This window comes from Syngnathus leptorhynchus, chromosome 11, assembly GCF_054491065.1.
Source record: "Syngnathus leptorhynchus isolate UIUO chromosome 11, UIUO_Slep, whole genome shotgun sequence".
NCBI classification, from domain to species: domain Eukaryota; kingdom Metazoa; phylum Chordata; class Actinopteri; order Syngnathiformes; family Syngnathidae; genus Syngnathus; species Syngnathus leptorhynchus.
Window position 1 is genome coordinate 11,829,415 of NC_141205.1, and position 21,895 is coordinate 11,851,309.

General features: G+C 46.9%; 1 protein-coding gene across 5 annotated transcripts; it reads right to left on the reverse strand.

The window, feature by feature from the left end:
• Positions 1 to 677: 677 nt before the first annotated feature.
• Positions 678 to 20,397, reverse strand: mtss1 (MTSS I-BAR domain containing 1). Of its 5 annotated transcripts, XM_085923901.1 has the most exons (14): positions 19,661 to 20,397; positions 14,624 to 14,685; positions 13,461 to 13,534; positions 9,898 to 9,982; positions 9,480 to 9,571; positions 9,318 to 9,392; positions 6,351 to 6,508; positions 6,183 to 6,290; positions 5,945 to 6,042; positions 5,783 to 5,858; positions 5,108 to 5,275; positions 4,577 to 4,687; positions 4,184 to 4,337; positions 678 to 3,630 (listed from the first exon to the last, which is right to left on the reverse strand). In XM_085923901.1, the coding sequence occupies exons 1-14, from the start codon at positions 19,730 to 19,732 to the stop codon at positions 2,534 to 2,536; spliced, it is 2,430 nt and encodes an 809-aa protein (XP_085780027.1). In that variant the 5' UTR covers positions 19,733 to 20,397; the 3' UTR covers positions 678 to 2,533. The 5 variants fall into 5 exon arrangements, with proteins under 5 accessions (XP_085780027.1, XP_085780026.1, XP_085780024.1 ...); XM_085923900.1 differs by lacking the exon at positions 5,108 to 5,275 and having other exon boundaries at positions 4,184 to 4,316; XM_085923898.1 differs by lacking the exon at positions 5,108 to 5,275.
• Between the last annotated feature and the right edge of the window lie 1,498 nt (positions 20,398 to 21,895).

A 21,895-nucleotide genomic window follows, 5' to 3' on the forward strand; every position in this document is an offset into this window, starting at 1 on the left:
CTGTCACATCCTTTTAGGTGGCAGCAGCAGCAGCAGGAGGAGGATTTGGGCCAATATGATGTGCTCATATTGCTCCAGTAGACCACTTTTTATGATATGGTGCTTCGAGTGGCGTGGAAAGTTTTTTTCTCTCATGTAAAGTATGTGCCATAGCCAAAAATGATGCCAGGGAAATGTTTGTGCATGTGACGCAATGAGGCGATTTGACTTGTACACGGTTTGGCCTGGCTCCTGCTGAGTGCATCATAACATCCATTAGAGAAGATTGGATGTTGCTATTTTAAGGAAAAGTGGAGGGGGGGGGGGGGGACGCCGTTAAGACGATGAGTCAGCATCTGCACGAGCAAAGAGGTGCGTCAGCGTACAACATCAATCTACCTGTTGTCATCGGTGTTATTGATGGACACGCTGCTTTAGGAAAAGGTCACATCATTAGAGACGCCTGAACATTCTAATGATGCAAGAAATTGAGTTCCTCTCAGTTTACTTTCTTAAGTCACAGGAAAGCAAAAATGGCCTCACCGGCAGGGCGCGGAACAGGGTTTGAATCCCTTTTGAACGACCTTGACTGACCTTTGGGGGGGGGGGGGGGGGGGGGGCAGAATCAAGAATCAATGAGTCAACTCTCCTGTTGTGTTTGTTTCAAATATTCATGGAGCAGCGTGACCTGCTCCATGTTTAATCATCAACGGAAAACTCCAGAAATAATTCAATAGACAGTAGGACAACAACCTAATTACAATATTGAGGCTTTTTTGTTTTCAATGCATTTCTAGAGCGGTGGAAAAGGAAAAAAACACACGTGTGTGTATGTGTGTGTGTGTTTCATCATTAGAAAAATGAGAAGTATACTGACTTGTAACAAGTAGCATTTTCTTGCTTTTAATCATGTTTGCTATGCACTTATAAAAAAATAAAGTTAACAAGAATCTACACCTTTTTCCCAAATCAAGCCTCAACAATGAAAGTTCTGAACTCCTCTTTCCTCAGCAACAGCCCTCCATTCATGCTCAGACATCATATTGGATTTCTTTGGACAGCAAACACAAGCGGCGACCTCCATTGCGCCTCAATTATTTTACGATTCATCTCCAGCATTTAACGATTGATGCGATTTATGAAGCCCATCTCTGCTGCGCCAAACAAGCACACAAATACACAAGTGAGGATGAAAATAAGACAGCAGTATTTTTTTTGATGAGCCCGCCCTCTCGATATAATTATGATGTGATGACACGCGAGGAGCGTGACGGCACTGGAGAGGAAGGAAAAAAAACGATAACCGAAAAAGTACATTCTATTAGTTGGTGCCCTCGCCAGGACATTTTAAGGATCTTCTACAAAAATATCACATCGGCGTCATACCTGACGGAGCCGATGCAGAAAAATACAATATGCATGTACAGATATTTCAAGAGGAATATGTACAACCAGACAGAACAAGAGAAAGTCATTTGAGCTGTAACCGCGGTGATCACTGGCCAGACGACAAATCAAAACTTCAACGTCCAACAAAGACTAAAAGTCAATTCGCCAAACCTGCACGGCATAAGCGGCACAAAAGATACTTTTTTTTTTTTTAAACTATTTTTTCTTTCTCATACTAAATTAAAAACAACACTGAGTATTTGAAAACACCTCAAAGGAACTTTTTTTTTTTTTTCTTCATAGAACTGTTGCATGAACTGAATAAAAGCTTCTCTAACCCTGAATGAACTCCATACCAATAGCAAAGAGCTCCACCTTGCGGCCAAAACGAGTAAAACAACGGGAACATTTTGAGCTTTCCTCCTAATAACCCCGCTATGAGGTCCACAAAGAATAAAACTACACTTAAAAAATTAAGCACTACATCTCAACTGGGAGGATTCTGTTCATTCCCAAAACTGCTGACTCCGCTCCTTTTCCTCCAACTTATTTGCAGTCCTCATGTTCAGTCAACATTGATGGAAAGATCTGCATTGAAAAATAAAAGAAAATGGATCCGCATTTGAAAATACAAACGACTAAAGTAGGCCTAAGTGCCATTCGTGCGGTTATCTAAAGAAAGCTGAACCAGTTGGGAGAAGCGCATCAAGCGCACCCAGACCAGACCAGACCAGACAGCCGGACTTCTTGCAAGCAGGAAGTGACTCCTCACTTACTAATAAAGACTACAAAGTTCCAGGATTTTTTTTTTTTAAGTTGAACTTTCCATATGAATTCACAGGGTTCAAGTAAATGACTGTTAAAGATATAAAAAAAATGTGGCTCTTAAAAAAGAACTTAAAGCATTTTTTTTGTATTGTTTTTTGCATTGTGCAAGCCAAAATAAGAGTGAGCAACTCCAACATCCACAAAGGAGAATTGGGTACTTCCCTCGCATGTGAAATTGGTGAGCTGAATTCCAAAGCTTCACTCCTTGTGGAAATTGACACAACATTCGAGAAATTGACTGTAACTTTGCCAGCCGACTAACAAAATTTCTACGTCCTGGTCAAAAATGCGAATCAAAAGGCAGAAAAAAATAGGCGCAAATCAGGCAAGCAACGTCTCAATTGTGATTGACGGGCGGGGGAAGCAGGGGGGCCGAGCGGTCGTTGGTCAGCGTCCTTTTGAGCTTCACACCCTTGATCAGCTTCAGCATGTCCATGTCTCCCCTCGCTTGCATCGGGACGTCCAGATCTTGGTCCGGGTCCTGGCTGGAGAGCGGCGGGGGCTGCTCCTGAGTCAAGTAGCCTGGGATGGAGTCCTCTCGCTGGGCATGGGAGGCCTGAAGCTGGGCCTTCTGCTGCTGGAAGAGCTTCTGTTTGTGCTGCTGGTTTTGAAACTGGACTTGGGCCTGGAGCTGGACCTGACTGTTGATCCGGTGCCGGTTGTGTTTGTGAAACTGTTGATCGTAGTGAAACTGCTGCTGGATTTGCGCCTGGTGGTTGAGCTGTTGCAGATGCTGCGGCTGGATTTGCGCCTGGTGATTGAACTGTTGCAGATGATGCTGCTGCTGCTCCTGGATTTGCGCCTGGTGGTTGAGCTGTTGCAGATGCTGCTGCTGCTGCTGGATTTGCGCCTGGTGGTTGAGCTGTTGCAGATGCTGCTGCTGCTTGGCAACAGCGCCTTCTGGCGGAACGGTGGGTACCGGCACCGGGATGGGCATCTGACCGGGCACCAGCTGATAGTACGGCGAATACGAGGACGATGAGGTGGAGGACAGCGGCAGGGCGCTGAGGCTCTGGGTGGAAGCGAAGAGTTTATTGTAACCAAAACCTCCTCCCGAGGTGGCGATGGACACGTTCTCGTCGCTGCCACGGGTCGTGGCCCCCGCCGGGACCTGCGGCGTGCAGATGGGAATGGGCACGCCGCCGCTGATGGTGCCCCGTCGGTACGCGGGCTTGGTCGACGGCTTGCGCCGGATGGTGGCCGTGTGCGAGGAGCTCCCCGTCGGCTCCGTCTCGGCCAGCAGGCTGACGGTGGAGGCGGGACGTTTGGACTGGGCAAACTTCCGGTACTGGATGCCCAAGTCCGAGTTCCTGGGGATAGTGGAGGACTTGTCGAAGTCCGACTGGGCGCCGCCGCCCCCGCTGCCGACGTGCGACAGGTGGTGCAGGGAGATGGAGTCGCTGTCACCGTGCAGGGAAATGGACTCGTAGTCAACTGGAAAGGTAGAACGTGACACACGGGAGTGACATCGGGGTACCTTTGTGCTCTTTTCAAAGTCGAACTTGCTAGAAGAAATAACGCCTTTATAAATAACTTTCACAAGGAACCAAGAGAATGCAATGCCCTCAGCTGTCAAGCGGCCAGGGCGCATCTGACACACACAGTCGACGGCGGCGTGCACTAATTGCACTTTGTTCAACTTTCTTTTGAATACTTTGAAATCAAAAGGTAAGATTGAAGCGGATTCGTGCCATTTCCATTCATGTGGTTTCAAGTGCAAGTCAATTGCGACCCAAGCTCATTAAACTGCAGATGGAGAAAAAAAAGGGAGGATACAAGCAGGATGAGGAGGAAGGAAAAGGGAAAACAAACAGTCAGCAAGAAACATACCATAGAGGGGAGGCTCTCTCTTAACAGCTGGAAAAGAAGGAAGGAAGGAAGGAAGGAGGGAAAACAGCAGAGAAAACAAAAGCAAAATGATGGACCCAAAGGCTCCAGACAGTGGCGAGTGCGATTCAAAGTTGCGTGCAGGCGTGTGGCTCCTTACCGTGCGTGTGAATAGTGTCCTCGGAGCAAGACGGCGTGGTTGTCTGCGTGCTGTAGCCACTGGAGCAGTGCAGTGAGTCACGGCTGCTACGCGCTGCATTCGCCGTTGTTAAGGCGCCCAGAGTCAGGGCCAGCTGATCCCGGGCAGAACACGACTGAACGGACCAACGTGAACAATTTTTGGAATGGGGGGGGGGGGGGCATCTTGATGACACATACTCAGGGAGTACTTATTTCTAGGCTTTATCAGCAAACCTTTTTCCAGACAATGTCACAAAGAGCGGGCAAAATGTTTGCCTGTGCATTGTGATGAGGCACAACTGCCGTGTGTGTGTGTGTGTGTGTGTGTGTGTGCGTGTGTGCATGCACGAGTGGAGGCGCACATATGAAGTACCTGGCCAGACGCAGACATCGCGCGGGCCCTCTCGCTGTGAGGGGGCGCCAGGAGGCCGTTTTGGCCGCTCATGCCCGCAGAAGCCAGCTGATTGGTGGAGCCCACTGCATCCTGACGCACGTGCACACAAACGTTAGCTTGATGAGCCAGCCGCTGACAACAACAGAACGACAATGAAGACAAGGGATGCTAAATGCAGCAGGGGAATGAGACCAAACATTGGGATGTGCCCCGGATGTCACCAATGATGGTGGCATGATTGTTCTGTATGCAAATATTCATTCTTAATGAAACATCAAAAGAAACAAAATGAAAAAGTCACAGATGTAGTTCATTTGAGCCTCAAAATTGGAAAACAGATAGTTGTGTGTCAGATGAAAAGGTAACCAAGCAAAACGGCAGACTCTTTCATTTTGGATGACTAACTGCAAAGAAAAGGGTGGAAGTGAAGGTCAATGCACAGATGCGATGGGGCGGACAGCTACCACCATGCACCACACCACAAAAAGCCAGAAAGCGAGTACGCCTCACAGCGGTCATGTCCCGGCGGCTGACGCGGCGGCCCGGCGGAGGGCGACGGCCGGCATAACCGCACCGAGCGTGGCCCTGTCGGGCGCCCGGGCGAGAGGGGGCGCTCCCTTCGCTGAGGGAGCGGCCATTTTCGGCGCTGCCCGTGGGAAGATAGCGGCAGGAGCGCTGCTGCACACAGGAGAAGCAGCGTGTCCTTTTTGGGCCTTTCATTTCGGAACGGCCACTTAGTCAAACATTAGCGGGTGTGCTATTGAGTAAGCGGTGGATTTTCCCAAGTTCTCCAGAATTGGACTTAAGGTGAACATCAAGTTAAAAAAAAAAAAAGTCTCATCAACAGATTTTGAGCAACGATGGTCTCATCTCCATTTTTCCTGGTACTTTCTTCCCTTGCCATGGACAACTTTGATAAATTCAATAAATTGTGCAGCCTTATGTCTTTTCATTATTTCCTTTAAGAAACGATCATGTGGCTAAAGTTTCACTGAATCCGTGGATGAACCCCCCAACGCTTAGAAGATAAACAAACCCAATGCACTCCTAAACATTATGAAAGTCAACCAAAAGCCTCTAGAAGAAAAACACAAAAAAGCATGTTCATCGAACCTTGTGAGATTCCAAGTCAGGGAGCATAGAAATGTTCATTTATCACTCACACATGGCGCTAGTTGCCGTTACCTGGATGTGCATGCCGTCCACAGCACAGCTGATAGAGTCCAAGGAAGGGACGTGCCGCACCGACCCAGACTGGTAGCTAATTAAAGAAAAGACAAAAGAGTGTTAAAGGTCACACCAAAAAAGAAAAAAAAGGTGAAATGAAGTTAAGTCCGGGCATGTCACCTGCTGACGCTGCTCTTCCTGGACAGCGTGTTGCTGGGAGAGGCCGGCGGTGTCTGGTAGGTATAGCTGAAGTCAGAACCTTTAAGGTCCAAAATCACCTGAAAAAAGGAAGAAAACGCACAATCACAATCAGAACGCCACGGTAACTCGATGACCAACAACAACTTCAATTTTCCACTAGGTGGCGCCATGTCCAGAGAGAAAAAAAGGGAAATAGTGAAACGAGGAGGACACGTACCTGCTCGCTGGCCGGTGGCAGTTTGTTGGGCTCGGCTGTCAGCGCGGTGAGATCGTCTAGGATGGTCTGCAGATGGGTCACCTCACCCAGTACGTTGATCTCGTGGTCCTAAATGGCACCGTGGTCAGCACATAGCGGCAGAGGTGCGCGTAGCACACAAACACTGACCAGCACGGGCTTCAGCATGGTGACAAAGGTGCAGTAGCGCGCCCGCTCTTCAATGAGCGCCCGGCATACGGCCCTCTTCTCCGTCTCCTCCAGGACGGCGTAGCGCACGTTGACGTCTTGCAGCGCGCTGTCCAGCTGCCCACGCACAGCATCCTTGCCTGTAGACAAACATGCAAAAGGCATTGCCAACTGATGCAAGTGCATGGATGCGCTCAACAATTCCCACAGGTCCACGTACCCTCCCCACCCTTAAAAAACGGTTTGTTCCTTTTAAGTCTCACTAAGTGCCAGCAGAGGGCAGTGCACACTGTGCAGTACATGGATGGGCAAAGACAAACAGTACTGTTTTTCCATATTTTGAATTGGCTTCCAGGTTGTTCTGAATGTCATCATTTGCTACAAGACTCAAAGTGGCGCCGTTAGAAAACCTTCATATACACGTCACAATGAAATCGTATGTTTTTGGATTTGCACTAGTGGGTTTGTTTTTAGGCATGTAGATGTGCAAGCGATGACTCCAGTTTGAGAATCCCTGCTTTAGCGGGCCCACAAAGCAAGGCTGCTTTGTCTTCCCGGTTTATTGTTATGCGTGTGATTGTGCGCCTGTCGTTAGCCATTTCCAAAATTTCTAAAGCAACCCAACCTCGCATGGGCGAGCACAGGGCCAGCAGACATTTTTGTTGAACAGCGTCTGCGTACGGGTGCACCGCCGGGTCAGTAAGATCATTTTCACCTAGCCAACAAAAGCTCCATGTGGCCAAGTCTGCCTGAGGTCTGACCTCCACAAACGCTCCTCCAGAGATGCACGCACGCATACACACACACCGACACACACGCGTGTGGCTGTGACTTGGCAACGGCAACAATACACCGAACCGACATGAATGGGGGAACATGACTCCTGCTACGCTGCATGGGGTGAAACAATTTTACAGAAAAACCACACTATGAAACGTTCCGCGAGAAAAGGGGGGGGGGGGGGGGGGGAGATTGTAATTGCACCAGATTGAAGTAGTCAGTGTCGAGCTTTACAAACCGTACATTTTCTGTCCCCTCAAAATAGCTCAACACACAGTCATCAGTGTGCAAACTGCGGGCACAAAAGTGAGTACACCCTTAAAAGTGAAAATGTCCAAATTGGGTCTAGTGTTTATTGCGCAATAAATAATAATGCAGCTATTTGAATTTGTGACGCCCATATCAGTTTCGTTTTCCAACAAAAGCCATTAGAGTGAGCGTAAACAGCCTGCAGCACTTGAGAGAAAGCAGCAGTAGGCGAGAAAAGGCCATGCTTGAGAAGCACTTTCGTTGCACCTGAAACCAGTCAGTCTGCATTCTTGAAACCCGCACACACACTGACTGGGGGACTGACTACTAGCCCGGGGCGCCCTTAAATGACAATCCACAACGATAACTAGAACGCATGTCGGGCAGTCTCATCTCGGCAGATGGGACGAGGTGCATCAATCGCAACGAGCCGCACAGACACAAAATGGAAGACGGCGAGCTTTCTGCGTGCGTTGCGCTCAGCTTCACGCTCGCTCGTCTTTGGGAGATTGCGTCTGTGGCCCGACGACAGCCCGGGGCGACGCTTTATACTTGCGGGCTTTCTCGCTTCACTTGAGAGTTCACAAATAATGTCTGACCTCGTCGTAGTAACACACGCACACTGACCTCCACCTTTAAAGCTCCCTCACCTCCTCCCCCGTCATCTGCTTTTCGCTACGAGCAACTTGAGACGCCATCTGAAGTGGTCGCATACCGCATAATGATAGAGCTGGTGGACGCGCAGGCAAACGCGGATCGCTCCGTAATTATATTTTCGGCCGAGCCCATCATGAATGAACTGAAGTGAACCGACTGAGGAGCAGAGGCAAAGAAATTGACGTGCAAAACAGCAGGAGTGCCTAAGCAAGGAGCAGCGGTGGGAAGTCATACAGCACAAAAACTTGCTTGCGTTGCTTCAAGTCCCTTCAAAGTCAAAAGAAACGTCGTCTCTCCTTTAGACAGAGCATTTACCACCTTGTCAAATTGGAACGATTAAAAGAAACAAAGCGGTAGGGCTGTCCACTGTATGCACGAGCAAGCACGTTTTTCTCGGGTTGGCGCGACTGTCAATGAAATACCTCCGTTGCAGTAGAACCTGCAAAAATCTTTTACTATGCCCAAAAAATAACCACGTTGCATCACAAAATATAACCGCCAATGGCTGAAACGAGTTGCATTTACCTTGGGAGGGTCGGCGGTGTCACTCATTGGGTATGCGATGTGTTTACCAATGCTGTGTGTGTGTGTCCGCGTGTGCGTGTGTGTGTGCACGCTCTAGAGCTTGAGGAGGTGTGTCTGAACATGTGTTAGGGCGTTGCCTCTTTGCTCCGATCATAAAAGGCCGTAGGCAATCTTCTATAATAATCTGCCAAGTGGTAATCTTCGGTTTTGGGGATAATGTGGCCAGGTGTTGCCATGGCGATCGCCGGGTGTGTCACGGGAGTGTCCTTCCACGCAGAGATTTAATTTAGCAAAACCCTTTAGAGTCAAATATTCAAATTCCTAAATTTCACTGGCTGACTCTTACGCCACTCACGAAGGTCAGGCGACACCATTTGAAGCCACACACACTCAAAGTCAAAAATTGGAATTCGTAATAATAATAATAATGATGTAAGAATTGTAACTTTTTTTGGGTGATATTTTTATCCTGGAAAAGACGCCTTAATGTTTTACAAAAATGTCTGAGTGATGTGATGATGTGTCCCATTTGTATCAGGACATTTCATTGGTCCAACGCTAAGGAAGGGAGAAGTTATGCGTGATATGTTTTATCACCATACCTTACCCCACACATTTTTTTTTAATGAGACAACACAATTGAATGCAAACGATTTAGAGTTTCATGTTGCATTCAGCATATGAATGAGTATCAGTTTCTGTCAATGCCACATCAAACAAGCTGTGTCTTCATCTTACCTTTTTTGACCTTCTTCTGCAGTTTGACGGTATCGGATGACTTTTTCTTGATATCTGCCCTTGCCTTTTTATACTCTGAAATGAGAAAAAAAATACATGCACGTATATGCGCGTGAATGCGGCGTTGCGGGCAGACATTTTTTCCCTGCCTGGCTGACAAACCTTTGGCGTGATCTTTGTCCAGCTGACTGGCTGCTTTCTTCCATTCGTCCATCTTCAACTCCAGCGGTGTGATGAGACTTTCTGAGAGTGCTCTGGGAGGGCAAAAGATGTCATTGTGAATCACCTTTTGGTCATTTGACAGAAGATGACATGGAAATGCCTGGCCGCTATTTTCCGACCTTAATCGAGCCACTCAAAGTTGATGTACGACCGCACTTTAAAATTGAGGCTGATGCGCAAGCTAATCTGCTACCCTCGCGCATTTCAACTCATGACAAGCCTCCTCTTGATAGGAGCAGACGTCACCGTCTGGCATTCCCACAATGAGAGAAAAGGTGGCAGACACGTTTTTGTGTCTCCTCCTTTGCCTTCAGGTGTTTGAATACGTCACAACCGCAACAGCGCGTGCGTGTCTTACGTGGTGAAAAGCTTGAGTTTGGATTCGATGCTGCGGTGTCTCATACACATCCTGGTTAGCGCCGAGCCGATCTCCTTGGTAGCGCCTGCAAAACAAAAAACATCCATGAGATGCCACAACTTTTTGTGCTTTGAAATGTATTCAAAATGATTTACACTGGTTTGTCAACCAATGTTAGTTTTAATGCGTCCGTTGAAAATAAATAAAGGTTGCCCTGAAGTAGATTGTAGTTATTAATTAATTGGTTGGTTCATTGTGTTATGAGTAACTCAAGGGTGAGGCAGCCATTCAGTTTTTAAAGTAACAACGGAGGCTCGCGAGAGAGTCTTAGTGGGATTAATTTGAGTGATTCATGCACAAATGCAGGCAATACATTTCATCAGCACGTCATCTTTTATGAAGTCAAAACAGGCAGCGCAACATTAGTTCAAGCAGGCTGGATGGAATAACGAAAGAACACGAGTGGAAAAAAAACCTGCTGACTCATAGATGGAATTATGTAAATTCCAGAGAGAGGGGGCGGGGCAACCCCACTCAAAGTGGCACAACTCTGGCAAATGAGAGCGTTCATGCAAATACAAGAAGTGATTGATGTAAGTGAACATGGAGCAACTTTTTGCAGTCACTCCTACGACCTACACCTAAAACCTGCTGCAAGGTGTGGCGAGGTATGTTTGTTTTATTTGCCTTTGCCTCCCTGTCACACTCGAGCCATTAAAGTGACTGCAGCTGTTTGAATCCCGCCACCGCGGTGCACAGAGCACAGTTAACGCTCCAGGCGATCCAAACAAGCCCAGCGTTTGTCATGGGACAGCAACATCGAGCGTTTTCCCCTCCCGTGTGTTGCTGTTGTTTATAAAGCGCACAGAATGCAAATACGGTGCTCAGGTCATGTCAAGTAACAAAACAAGAATAACCGAACTATCTTTTAAGTGCTTTGCCATCATTATGTGTCTTCTGTAGGCAATTACAAGCGCCGATTTCCATGATTTGCTGTGTCCACTTGAAAGATGCCCTGTCACTGCGGCAAGAGACGCCATCATGAAATGGCCCATTAGGAAAATCAAATGATGGCTCTTAAGTAGAATCTCCAAGCTCAAGAATTTAATTTTTGCCGTTAGACGACATGGACGAACGCGAGCCTCGCCTGCAATGAAAAGAAAACAGCCTGTGTGTTCGTGCCCTTCCATGGTTAGCTGAATGGAAGCGCACGTAAAGGTGAAAGGAAAATAAGCTGCGCTCATCATTTCCAATTTTCCTTCCGAGAGGGGAAGACAGAGGCCAAAGTGTTGGGCTGCCTGGCCAAAGCTGCGTTTTTCCGGCTCATAATGGGACTCATTCAACAACAGCTCGTCTGGCTATGTGTGTTACCGTGGCGCTACTCGCAGAGCGCTTGCCGCAAAACCTCATCAATCTTCCCGTCTGCTTGTATTGAACCACTTATTGATTCATTGGCCGGCTTTTCGGGATGAAGTGACCGTTGTCCTTTAGCCACAGACGTTAGGAAATTTTCATAATGGCCCGTCAGCACCTTGTAAGCATGCGTGTTTGCTTTTGAGGGGGGGAGCCTCGTGATGCCAAGATGTCAACCGGTCCTGGGTTGCCATGGGGATGAGTCATGCGGGAATACCACAGAAGGCAAGGAGGAAGAACACTTTTTTAAAATCATCTGAGGATGATAAGTCATGAAATCTGGTGCTTTTTGTTTTGCAATTTGGTGCTTCCCGCTCTACCGATCATTTTTGTCTTAACAATCCCCGCCGAGAAGGCCCAACTCAATCAATCACTTGGGGGGAGTACGACAATCCTGACAAGACCATTTGAATATGACGTTTACAGTCAGATTCTGAATTCCAGTTCATCTCTGGGGATGGAGGGGTGATGGGGATTCTGTAACATTCATACTGGATGACCAAATTATTGGCAATCCCAAGGTCCACTGGAGTTTGTGCGAAAAGCAAAAAAGATATATTATTAAGGGGGGAAAAAAAAAAAAAAAAAGCTCGATCAGCCGCTTCCACTCAGTAATGCCAGCAATTTTCAGAAGACTTTGACGACATTAGCACCTATTGAATCCAATCTTGACAAGAGTGTGATATCATCAGCCAAGCCACAAAAACACACACATGGAACCCAGAGAGCCATGTGACATCATCCAGCGTGAAACACACACGGCGCCATCTCGCAGCTTCTATTTGTGGCCACCAATCAATATGGATGAGCGGGCAAATTGGGACAGTGGCTCTTTATTCCCCATCGCATGCAAACGGTCACTCAAGTTGCACACATGGCCTTGGAAGCTCCCCGTGAGACCCACGCAAAAGTCTGTGAGCCTTGTCGCCCTTGTGCAAGTCAGCTGTTGGACAAACACACTCAGTTGGACAAAGCAGCTGACGAGCTAAAGTAGTGGCCCAAAGGCCGGAGGAGGAGGCAGCTGTCTACACACACGCACACGCACACACAGGTGGGCGAATACGCTTGGTCAACACGTACACACACGTGTGACGGCCCCCATTATCCCGGCTAACACTTAGCCTACAGCTAACAGATGGCAGCGGCTTTCTTTGCGAGCGGCGCCAAGGCGGAGGAGTTGCCACACCGCAAATGCCACAGTTGGAGCCGCTGTGTTTGAGATTTTCACACTTTGAAGGACACTGACGCCAGGTTGAGGACGTGCTTCTGATTTTTTTTTTTTCTTCCTGGATTCTGCCTGCCTCGCAAAATAAATCCAATGGGTTTTATCATTTGAAAATAAACATGACGTGACGTTAAGCTAAGGAATCAGCAAAACAAAAGCTCGATTTTTACAAGCGTTAATCTTGTTTTGCTTGAGCTCGATTGATCCGTCTCGTGATGTTCTGAGCGTGACCAAAAGCCGCGTCTTCAGAGAACCTCTCGGCCTCCCAGTGATGACCCGCATGACCCATTTAAGTGAAAACTCGAGTCTGTTTTCACAAGAACACTTCTTCAAAATCAAAAGCCTCCTTTGTTCTTTGCTCATAACAATTCATAACGAGTGATGAGTCTTTAAAACCCAGCAAAGATGCTACAAACTTTTTTGCAAGAATCACACCATTTCTGATTTTTTCTTTTGTCCACACATTTCCAAGGACGTCCACTCGTTAGCACTCTGAGTGTTTCTGTTGTACTCTCAGATCAGTAGTTGAAGCTGCTCAATGGCGAGAGGCGATTGTCACACGACGTCAGAATCTGAACACCATGATGAAGACGAGCATAATTTCCCCTGAAAATGGAAGTACGCTTGCCTGCGTTTTTTGTGATGTCATCCTATTATGTAATAAAAAGACAAAAACATTCAGGCATGACGGCGCAGGCCTGCTGCTGCTGTTGCTGCTGCTTCCTTGGAGGGGAGCGGCTACGATTGGCCTCCCGCCCACATGCTGGATTTTATTTGAATACCAACTGCTCTTACATAATCGCAGCGAGTGTCTTAAGGCTACAGCTCAGAGCTCCCCTTGCGCAGCTAAAGAATCAACACAGCGCACAGGAGAAGGCTTTTCTGCTTGACAGTCAGACAGACAGACAGACGTGTTTGTGTTTACCTCTGGAGCCCATCGCCATGTCTGCAATCTTCTGAAAAGCATCCAGGAAGGCACCCGTCACCAGGATGGTGGTCCTGAATAGTGCGACAGACAGCAAACATTTTTGACACTCACCCAAACATGGAGCAAATGGAACAAATCCAAATGCCATTGCAACCAGTCATCACTTAGGACACCAAGGTGTAGTTGCAATATAAAAAAAAAAGAGGAACAGGTGTAACGGCCGGGCACCGTGTCAGAAATAATTTGGGGAGGGAGCAAGAGGGAACAATTGAATCATGCTTAAACGTGGCGGGCATTAGATTTGCCAGGAAATGAAAGATTCTCAAATAAAGAAGATTATTTACACAGTGACTTTGCGGTTCCTCCTTAGCAACTTAAGCTGACTTTCTAATCAAACTGGATAGATGTTCGTTTGAAATGAAGTGAACCCACAGCCAAGCGCTTATCCCCCGCTAGAGGAGCAGCATGTGGCTGGAGCAAAAAAAAAAAGAAAAAAAAAGACCAGTGTGTCACGTATAGTGGAACGCTTGCTGCTCTTTGCTCAATTTGAACACACACAACATCTCAGCAGCAAACAAAAATGCCAAAGGGACTCAAACGAGGACACTAACATCAAGCAGCCCGCCGCCCCCTCCCTGACTTGGTCACTCTGCGGATCAGTTATTGGATGACTGACTGCTAAAAGCCACATGAGAGACTCTCAAAGGTCGAGTTGGGCAGTGCAACTGGAAACCCGCTCGAGCCACATCATTATCATCAATGGGCCTATTGTCTGTTCTGTGTGTTAGGTTATGAATGCTACTCTAGCACTGCATGAGCAAACACACACAAGGCCATGGCTCTGAGAAAGCTATCCAAGAAGATCAGATGACAGTGTCTGTGCGTGCTCTCATGTAAAGCAGAGCAAAGAAGCAAAATGGCTACCTGCGTTGCTGTTTCACAACCAGTCTGGTCTTTAAAATTTTGAAATGCAGCACACCGCGGTAGCGTTCAGCAACATCTGCCCGGCGACAGGTCTGGGTCCCAAAATGATTATCCATTTACTTGATTTACTGCGTATTTAATGCTCCAATATTAGAATATCATTTCACCAGACTGCTGCTGGAAGGACGTGACATGACAAGTGTCTGCCATTGCTCTCAGTTTGCGACGAGTCGTACCTGAGCTGCGACTGGAGTTTGACTCCCTTGCTGGCAAAGTCCTCCCACGTGGGATAGCTGGCCTGCAGAAAAACAAACAGCGGTGTTTACACTCGTTTCACTCAGCAACAAGTTTATTTCAAAGCAAACAATGCAAACAAAAAACAGAACACAATAAACAAAGCGCACAAAGACTAGCAAACTAGGTTTGAAATGTTTGGAATGGGGAAAGCCCGAGCAGAGTTTAACCGGTTCCTCTCATCCAGGATCAAAATAAATAAATAAATAAATAAAAACAATTAGAATTTTCTACACATGTAACTGTTATAAAAGGTTATCTGTCCAACAATTAAGCAATTCAACTATCATAATATTGCTGCAAAAGGAAAGCCACGTCACACACAGGAATAGTTCAGATAGGAGAAAGCTTTTTGTTTCAGCAAAAATTTGAGGATAGGTAGAATGCCGCTCAGATGCTATCATGCTAGTAAGGGAGTGGTGCAAATACCTTGGTGGTGAGTGATTTACAAAAAAATTAAAAAAAAGGGACACTGGATGTGGCAAGGTTGAACGTGAGCACAGTGGCACCTTTCGGGGGATTTACAAGTGTGGCCAGAGGAGATTTCTGCACTTTTCAGGCATGGGGTTTAAAATGACAACTTCAGATCATCCGAAATTGTTGATGACTAATCAACAATGGAGCAGAATCGAGAAAAATCGAATTAACAGCCGGCGAGCTGCTCATATGAAGACAGCAGACAAGGCTAGCATCTTTGCCGCAGGAGTGCGACATGGCCGTTTTGACGGATGATGTCATCCAAGGTGCCTTTCGCATTGCGGGCGCTCGACGCGGCAGCTGCTCAGCCACAGATTCTCTTCGACCCATCTGACCTCTAATGAAACGCCTTCAAGCGTCTCGCGTTGTGCCGATAACGCAATTCTTCTGCCACCTCGAACGTGTCCCCATTTCGCTTGTCGTCAGAGTCTTTCGAGTGTCTTTCTCCCATGAGTGTCACAAAATGGCTGCATCAGAGCTGAAGAAGCAAACCGGACCTTTCATCAATTCCCCTGTGCCTTTCACACAAAGTGGAACTTTATCATGTTGGCTTTTGTACGGCGATCTCCAGCAATGTCTAAAACGGTCGTGGGAAAGTGACGACCGCTGCCGACCCGGGCGGTCACCAGAGGCGAGTCGCGGCTGTTAAACTTGACACCCCGGTCCTGACTTTTGGCTCGCCTGCATTGTGCTTTTGCTACAAAGCCATTTCTGGAGAAAATTCCAAATTCATGATTGATGTCCACGATGCCAATTTGGAAAAATTGACAAAGCAGTCAGTGAGAACAAATGAGAGCGAGAGGACGCTTGGGGCGACATCCAAAGATCTCCTCAAGTTGTCAGGCCACGGCCGGGATGCGTTGCAAACGCTCGTTTTGAATGACTGTGGGCTCTGCAACACTTCTTTCCACTCTGCTCCACGAGGAGCTCCAGCTGCTACGAGGAGAGGAGCCCTGTACTCAATCGAGAAGAAACCACAGTCTTGTTGTTTCGGAACATTTGCGAAGAGCTTTGGAGTATTTTCAGCGAGCGAGGGAGGGAGGGAGGGAGGTAGGATGGGGGATGGCCAAGGAGAGTGAGAAGATTATATACGCATCCTGCCGGCGCCTTTTTGTCAAGCTGCGTCTCGATCCGTTGCACGCGCCGAGCCCGAGCGAGCTTTTAAAGCCTGCGCGGCTGCTCAAACGGCAGCTTGAGAGGCTTGTTTGAGTCCGAGCGGGACAAAAGGAGCCAAAGCGGACGGCCGGGGCGTGTCAACACCACGTAATGGTTTCTTTGGAGACGTACCGCAAAAGTATGAGCTTGTTGCCAAAGTGAGCGTCGCGCCGGCGCACACTCATTCAGCTCAGACTGGACGAGTCACCGGGGCCTCGTATCGCCATCTGCTCAAATAGAGCGGCTTTGCTTTCTCCGTCCATCGCAGAAACAAACTTCAAGTGTCTTCTTACTCATTTACTGACTGAAAGACTGCCAAGCAAACAACAAATGTAACTTTGTGCAAGGATTCTTCACTTAAAACTAGTGCTGACTTCTCATGACACAGAATTGCTTCAAGTACCTAAGTGGATCAATCAGCTGGGTGGATTCAGGTCTAAAGGTGGACGAGTAGTCATCAAGCCCGACTGTGTCGATAGCTCACCGTGACTTCTGACTTTATTACCCCTTCAAACGGGAGTGCTGCTACAAGCGCAGGACGTGCGTGTGCGTGCGTGTTGGTGTGTCACAGCACCCCACCCTCCATTGAGCGTCACTCATCCGTCTCGCTACCTGTCGACTCATGTCCGTCCATCTCTCGCCATCCTCCTGAAATGGATCACGGGGAACAACGCGGCTGATTTCGGAGAGGAATCCAGACTGGGATTGTCAGGATGATCCAACGGGTTTGTTACAACTTGGCTGGAACATTGGGTGAAACCACAACTTTTATTCTTTTGGCGATATCAAAAGACGTGAACAAGCAGCAGCAACAATAAAGGCCAAGAGGTCCTCAGTTTGCAACAGAGATTTTGTCATAGTCTGACGCTGACGTACACGATAAGAGAATTCATTTCAGTAAATGAAAAACCAAAACTAGGAAGCATCTAGCATTGGCCCACAAGTTTGCAAGCAAAGGCAAGGAGTATGAGGGACCGTTGGACAAGGACGCTCGCTCGGCGGTCAGATGTGCTTGAAGGCACTATCACACCAAGGCAGACATGAAACGACATGAAAGCACAGTTCAATTTGCAAATGTCATTCAAGACACGACTGAATGCTTTGGTTTTTTTTTTTTTAAATGTTAATATTAACAGTGCTTCGTTTGGTTTGGAACTCATGTGACAGTTCAGCTAGTTTTACAGTTGGGATGGGGAGGGTTGCTTCCAAATCTAGACAATAATCCAAAGGTTCCAGTGTGCAAGTAGTCAGTTGTCAGACTTTTGCCATTCCACACACACACACACACACACACACACACACACACACATCAAGGTTTCAATTTCAGTCAAGAGGCAAGGAGGAGGAGCAAGAAGAGGAGGTCCACTGTTGTCGAGAGCGACGTTGTCCTTTCAAGTAAACAGCTAACAAGCATAAATTGAATCCTTGTGAAGCGCCAATGACTGCAGGAATGAGAGGAAAGCAATGCGGTGCACCGATGGCGGGGGGGGGGGAAGGAGTGAGGGATGGATGGATGGATGGATGGATGGATGGCGGAGCGAAGAAGCAGAAATGTGTGGGATCCTGGCGGGAGATCGCTTTTAGCGCTGCTGTCACAAACCATGCTAGTTGGTCTGCTCAATCACACACATTTTTTCCATCTGAAAGGGCAACAAGCAACACTTTGGCAGCCAGCCAGCAATTCTTCTCAAAAGAGACTTCAAGTCAGTCACCGCCACTGCCTGTCGACTGAACGTCAACAACAATATTGACGCGTGACTTGAATGTTAACGAACACGACAAAATGCCATCAGACGGGCTAACGGTGAGCGCCGGTGTCGCAGTGTTACCTGCCGCAACTGAGGAGCTATTTTTGGAACAGACCACACGTCGGTGACCCCTGATTTAAGCGACAATGTATGACTTTGGACTGCGGGAGGAACCCGGAGTCGACGGATCAACTAGCGGCTTCTTCGTCAACGGGGGCGTGTGCGTATGAGACTAATTAGCGTAATGACCCCGACAAGCTCAGGCAGGTTCCGGACAGACCGATCAAAAGCAATCGAGTCAAGTCGCCCCGATGAGAGATTATCCTGACAGAAAGGCCAATTAATTGGATAGGCAGAAGGCGAGAGCCAACGCCATGCTTGGAACACCGCTATGGATGCCCCCCCCCCCACCCCACCCCACCCACACACACACAGTTCTTCCTAGTTGTGTTCCAGTACACGTGAGTCACGTCTGGCTCTACAAGTTCCATCAGGTAAGCAACAAATTGCTTGGCGATCGGCACGAAACCCGAAGCTGCTCAATTTTCTCTCCTTTGTCAGGCAGCTCTCGGATATCAAACACAAAATTTAGCCAACAGGTGTTGAGAAAATGGTCTCGTGAAAATGAGTCATTTGAGGAGCTACCGTTACGCAAGCCTAGTCGAATTTGTCGTCTGTGTCATTATCGTGTCACCATCGAGATGGTAAAAGACTCTATGGCAACGTCACGTGCTACGCTGCACCGGGCTGCCTGATTGCCTAGCCACCCTTGACCCCCGTTTTCACATGGCCCAATTGGAGTTGGAAAACTCAATATAACCCAAACCAAAGTCCAGCAGCTTACAGTGTGTCAAATTTGGCGTTAGAGTTAATGCCCCACGAACACAAAAAACAGACTTTGCTAGACTTTACATTTGTATCTCCTAGTATGCTTTTATCAGCACTTTCATCTATCAATTTATTCATATTAGTTGAAGCACTATGTAGCAAGTACTTAATCAAATGCGTTCAGAATCATCCTATTTCTGTCTACTTGGTCGGGGTCACCATCCTCAAAGAGCGACAGTATGACTTTAAAAGCCCCTTTGTGTCTTTGTTGTGTTCAAAGCTATGCTATGTGCTTGAGTTGAAAACACAGGTTGAGTTTTAGTACATTGTTTAGTACATTTAGTACATTCGACAGTACATTTTAACTGGAAGTAGGAACGAACAGATTGAAGAGTAAATCATGAATAATTGAACTTGAAGTCGAGTTAGACAAAAACAAACTTTACGCATACAAGTCAAAGCAAAAAGTGGTTAAAGGACGCAGGGCACCAACGTCCGCTTGTCTGCCCATCCATCCATATGTTGAAAAAAAAACTTGAGTTGAAACGTATACAATGACTAAAAAAAGAAACTAGTAAAGATGGATTTCATGCGTGTGAGTAGCGACTGCTTTTACTTGAACGAAACACATTTTACTATTCGAGTTGCTTCGAAACAGAAAAGCCAAACAATGTGCGTGGACAACGCGGAACATACTGAACAATGTCCCCTGATGTTGCGATCATTCAAATGCACCAAAGTGTCATTTCGGTGCCATTTCAACACGATTACCTTCATGTCGTTCATGATGAGCTGGAAGAGACCTCCCAAGGCGCTGCATTCCTTCTCTATGCCCGCATCCATTTTCCACACGGGCAACAAAAAGGGGGACGTGAATCCAAATGTGTCTTCTTTGGAAAAAAACAGTTTTCAAATACTCCCGATGGTAGAATCAATGAAGGCCTTTGGAAGGGGTTAACACTACACAAGCCGTGGGACAAAGTCTACTTTTCGTCAAATTAAACCGCCCCCAAAAGTGCAGCAGGAAAAAAAAAACACACGAGGAGGGAGATGAGACGCTCAGCCGATGCTAGTCCCCGGCCAAGCGGATAAACGTCCCGGGAAATAGCACATTTTGCCGGACTGAGCTTGCTTGGGAAACGCTGAAAAGTTGGTCGCTTACGGAGGGCTAGCTAACCGCGGATAGGTGGCTAACTGCGCTAGCAACCTGTAACTACGAGTGGCGACATGGCACCGCTCCGATTCTTCGCCTCTCCGTCGTTCTCTTGTCCTTCTTCCTCTTCTTCTTTTTATTCTTTTGTTTATTTCTGGAAAATCAATAATTGCGTGTCATTATAACCCAGCGGTGCGTCGACGTTGCCTTGTGACGAGATTCAGACGCCGTTTTTTTTCTTCTTCCACTAGTCCAACGGACAGGGAGTCCTCCCACCTCCTTAGCTCCTTAGTGAGAGTGGGGCGCGCGTACGTGTGCGTGCGCGTGTAACGTGGATGTGTGCGTGTGCGTGGTTTTCATGGCCCGCCCAAGCTAGTCGCTGCCAACAAAGTTTATATCCTTTCAGAGTTTTCAAAATAAAACCTCATTAATTGTATCGTCATTGGTCCTTGAAGAGTGTACAGTTGTACTAATTGCAAAAAAAGTAGCAAACCGGATCACCCTTTAGTAGGATGACTGAAAGTTTTTTTCATCTCCCACCGTGTCCGCCCTCACGCCGAGACCGTGGTTTTATTTTGAAGTCCGAGTGGAATCCGGTCATGAGTCCTGACAGTTTGATTTTGCGTATCCGGGCAAGGTGGAGGGAGGTTTTTTTGTGGAGTGAAGACGTGTGGGCGTCCCGGAGGGGCGGGGAGACACATGTGATTTAACAGTCAGTCAAGTTATTAGTCATCAGCCATTTTTCATTTTAATAAATCTAAATTACTTGAGTACTGTTAGGTAGAATAGAATAGAATAGAATAGAATAGAATAGAATAGAATGCTTTTACAGTATTGTCATTGTACAGTGGAGGGGCAGTGTGCGTGCGTGCCCGTGTGTCCGCGTGTGCCCGTTTGCCCGTGTGTTTGTGTGTGTGTGTGTGTGTGTGTGTGCGTATGTGTGTGTGTTTTGCTGAGTCATCGCCTGGCAACAAGCTGACTCACTGCCCAGTGTCACCATAGCAACCAGCGCGGGTGTGTTGAATCACTGGGGCCTTCTAAATCCTAGTCTGGTTTCCATGGAAACAGTAATGGGAAGAGTTTTGTTGTGTGTTGTTTTGGGTAGCTTATATATATTGGGACCACTCGCTGGTCACTGTACAGTCTTGCAAACCATTAGACCCCAAGGCTATCTCAGTTCAATCGTATTATCTTTAAAGTTCACTATGGTTGCAATTCATCTTTAACAAGTGTTTGGTTTCAAAGATTTATTTAGGTGCATGCGTGATACATTTAATAATAGAATAAGAATTAAATTCTTATTGAACTCGTTTTTTGAAGCACATTTTGTTCTTTTACTATTTTAACAGAGCTAGAGTTAAGCATTCTTTTGTAGGTAGTACTTGGTTGTTCTTGGAAGGTAGTACTCGAAAAAAAGTATTGTGCCTTGTGTAACAGTGACTACTACGACCTATGAAATTACTTCCTATGAAAATTTGTTTTACAAATGTTTTAAGATTGTATCTACTGCCAATCAATTATCAAATTACTGAATGGGACAAACGTTTAGCAACAAAAAGGGTTCGCTGAAATAATTCATGCAAATTGTTTAACTCTACCGTGTTGTTTATAATTGATGTATTAATAAAAAATACTGAATAACATTTTTTTTCAACTTAGCCACCTTAGTCTCAGTTGCAATTAATCAAAATCCTCTCTCCTGGCTCAACAAATTGTGTATTGTATTGGGTTTTTTTGTTGTTTATGAAAATTGCACACCATAATATTGTAGTATAAAAACATAATAAAATTAACTAGAATGTAAAGAATTAAACAATCTGTGCATCATGATTAATTCATAGCCCCCCCCTTCT

Excerpts from the sequence above, each read along its gene's own strand:
- mtss1 (XM_085923901.1), bottom strand. The coding sequence starts at position 19,732 with ATGGATGCGGGCATAGAGAAGGAATGCAGCGCCTTGGGAGGTCTCTTC. Across the intron at positions 6,291-6,350 it reads CCATGCTGAAGCCCGTGCTG|GACCACGAGATCAACGTACT; the intron begins GTCAGTGTTTGT and ends GGTGCCATTTAG. Across the intron at positions 5,276-5,782 it reads TGGACGGCATGCACATCCAG|CAGCGCTCCTGCCGCTATCT; the intron begins GTAACGGCAACT and ends TCCTGTGTGCAG.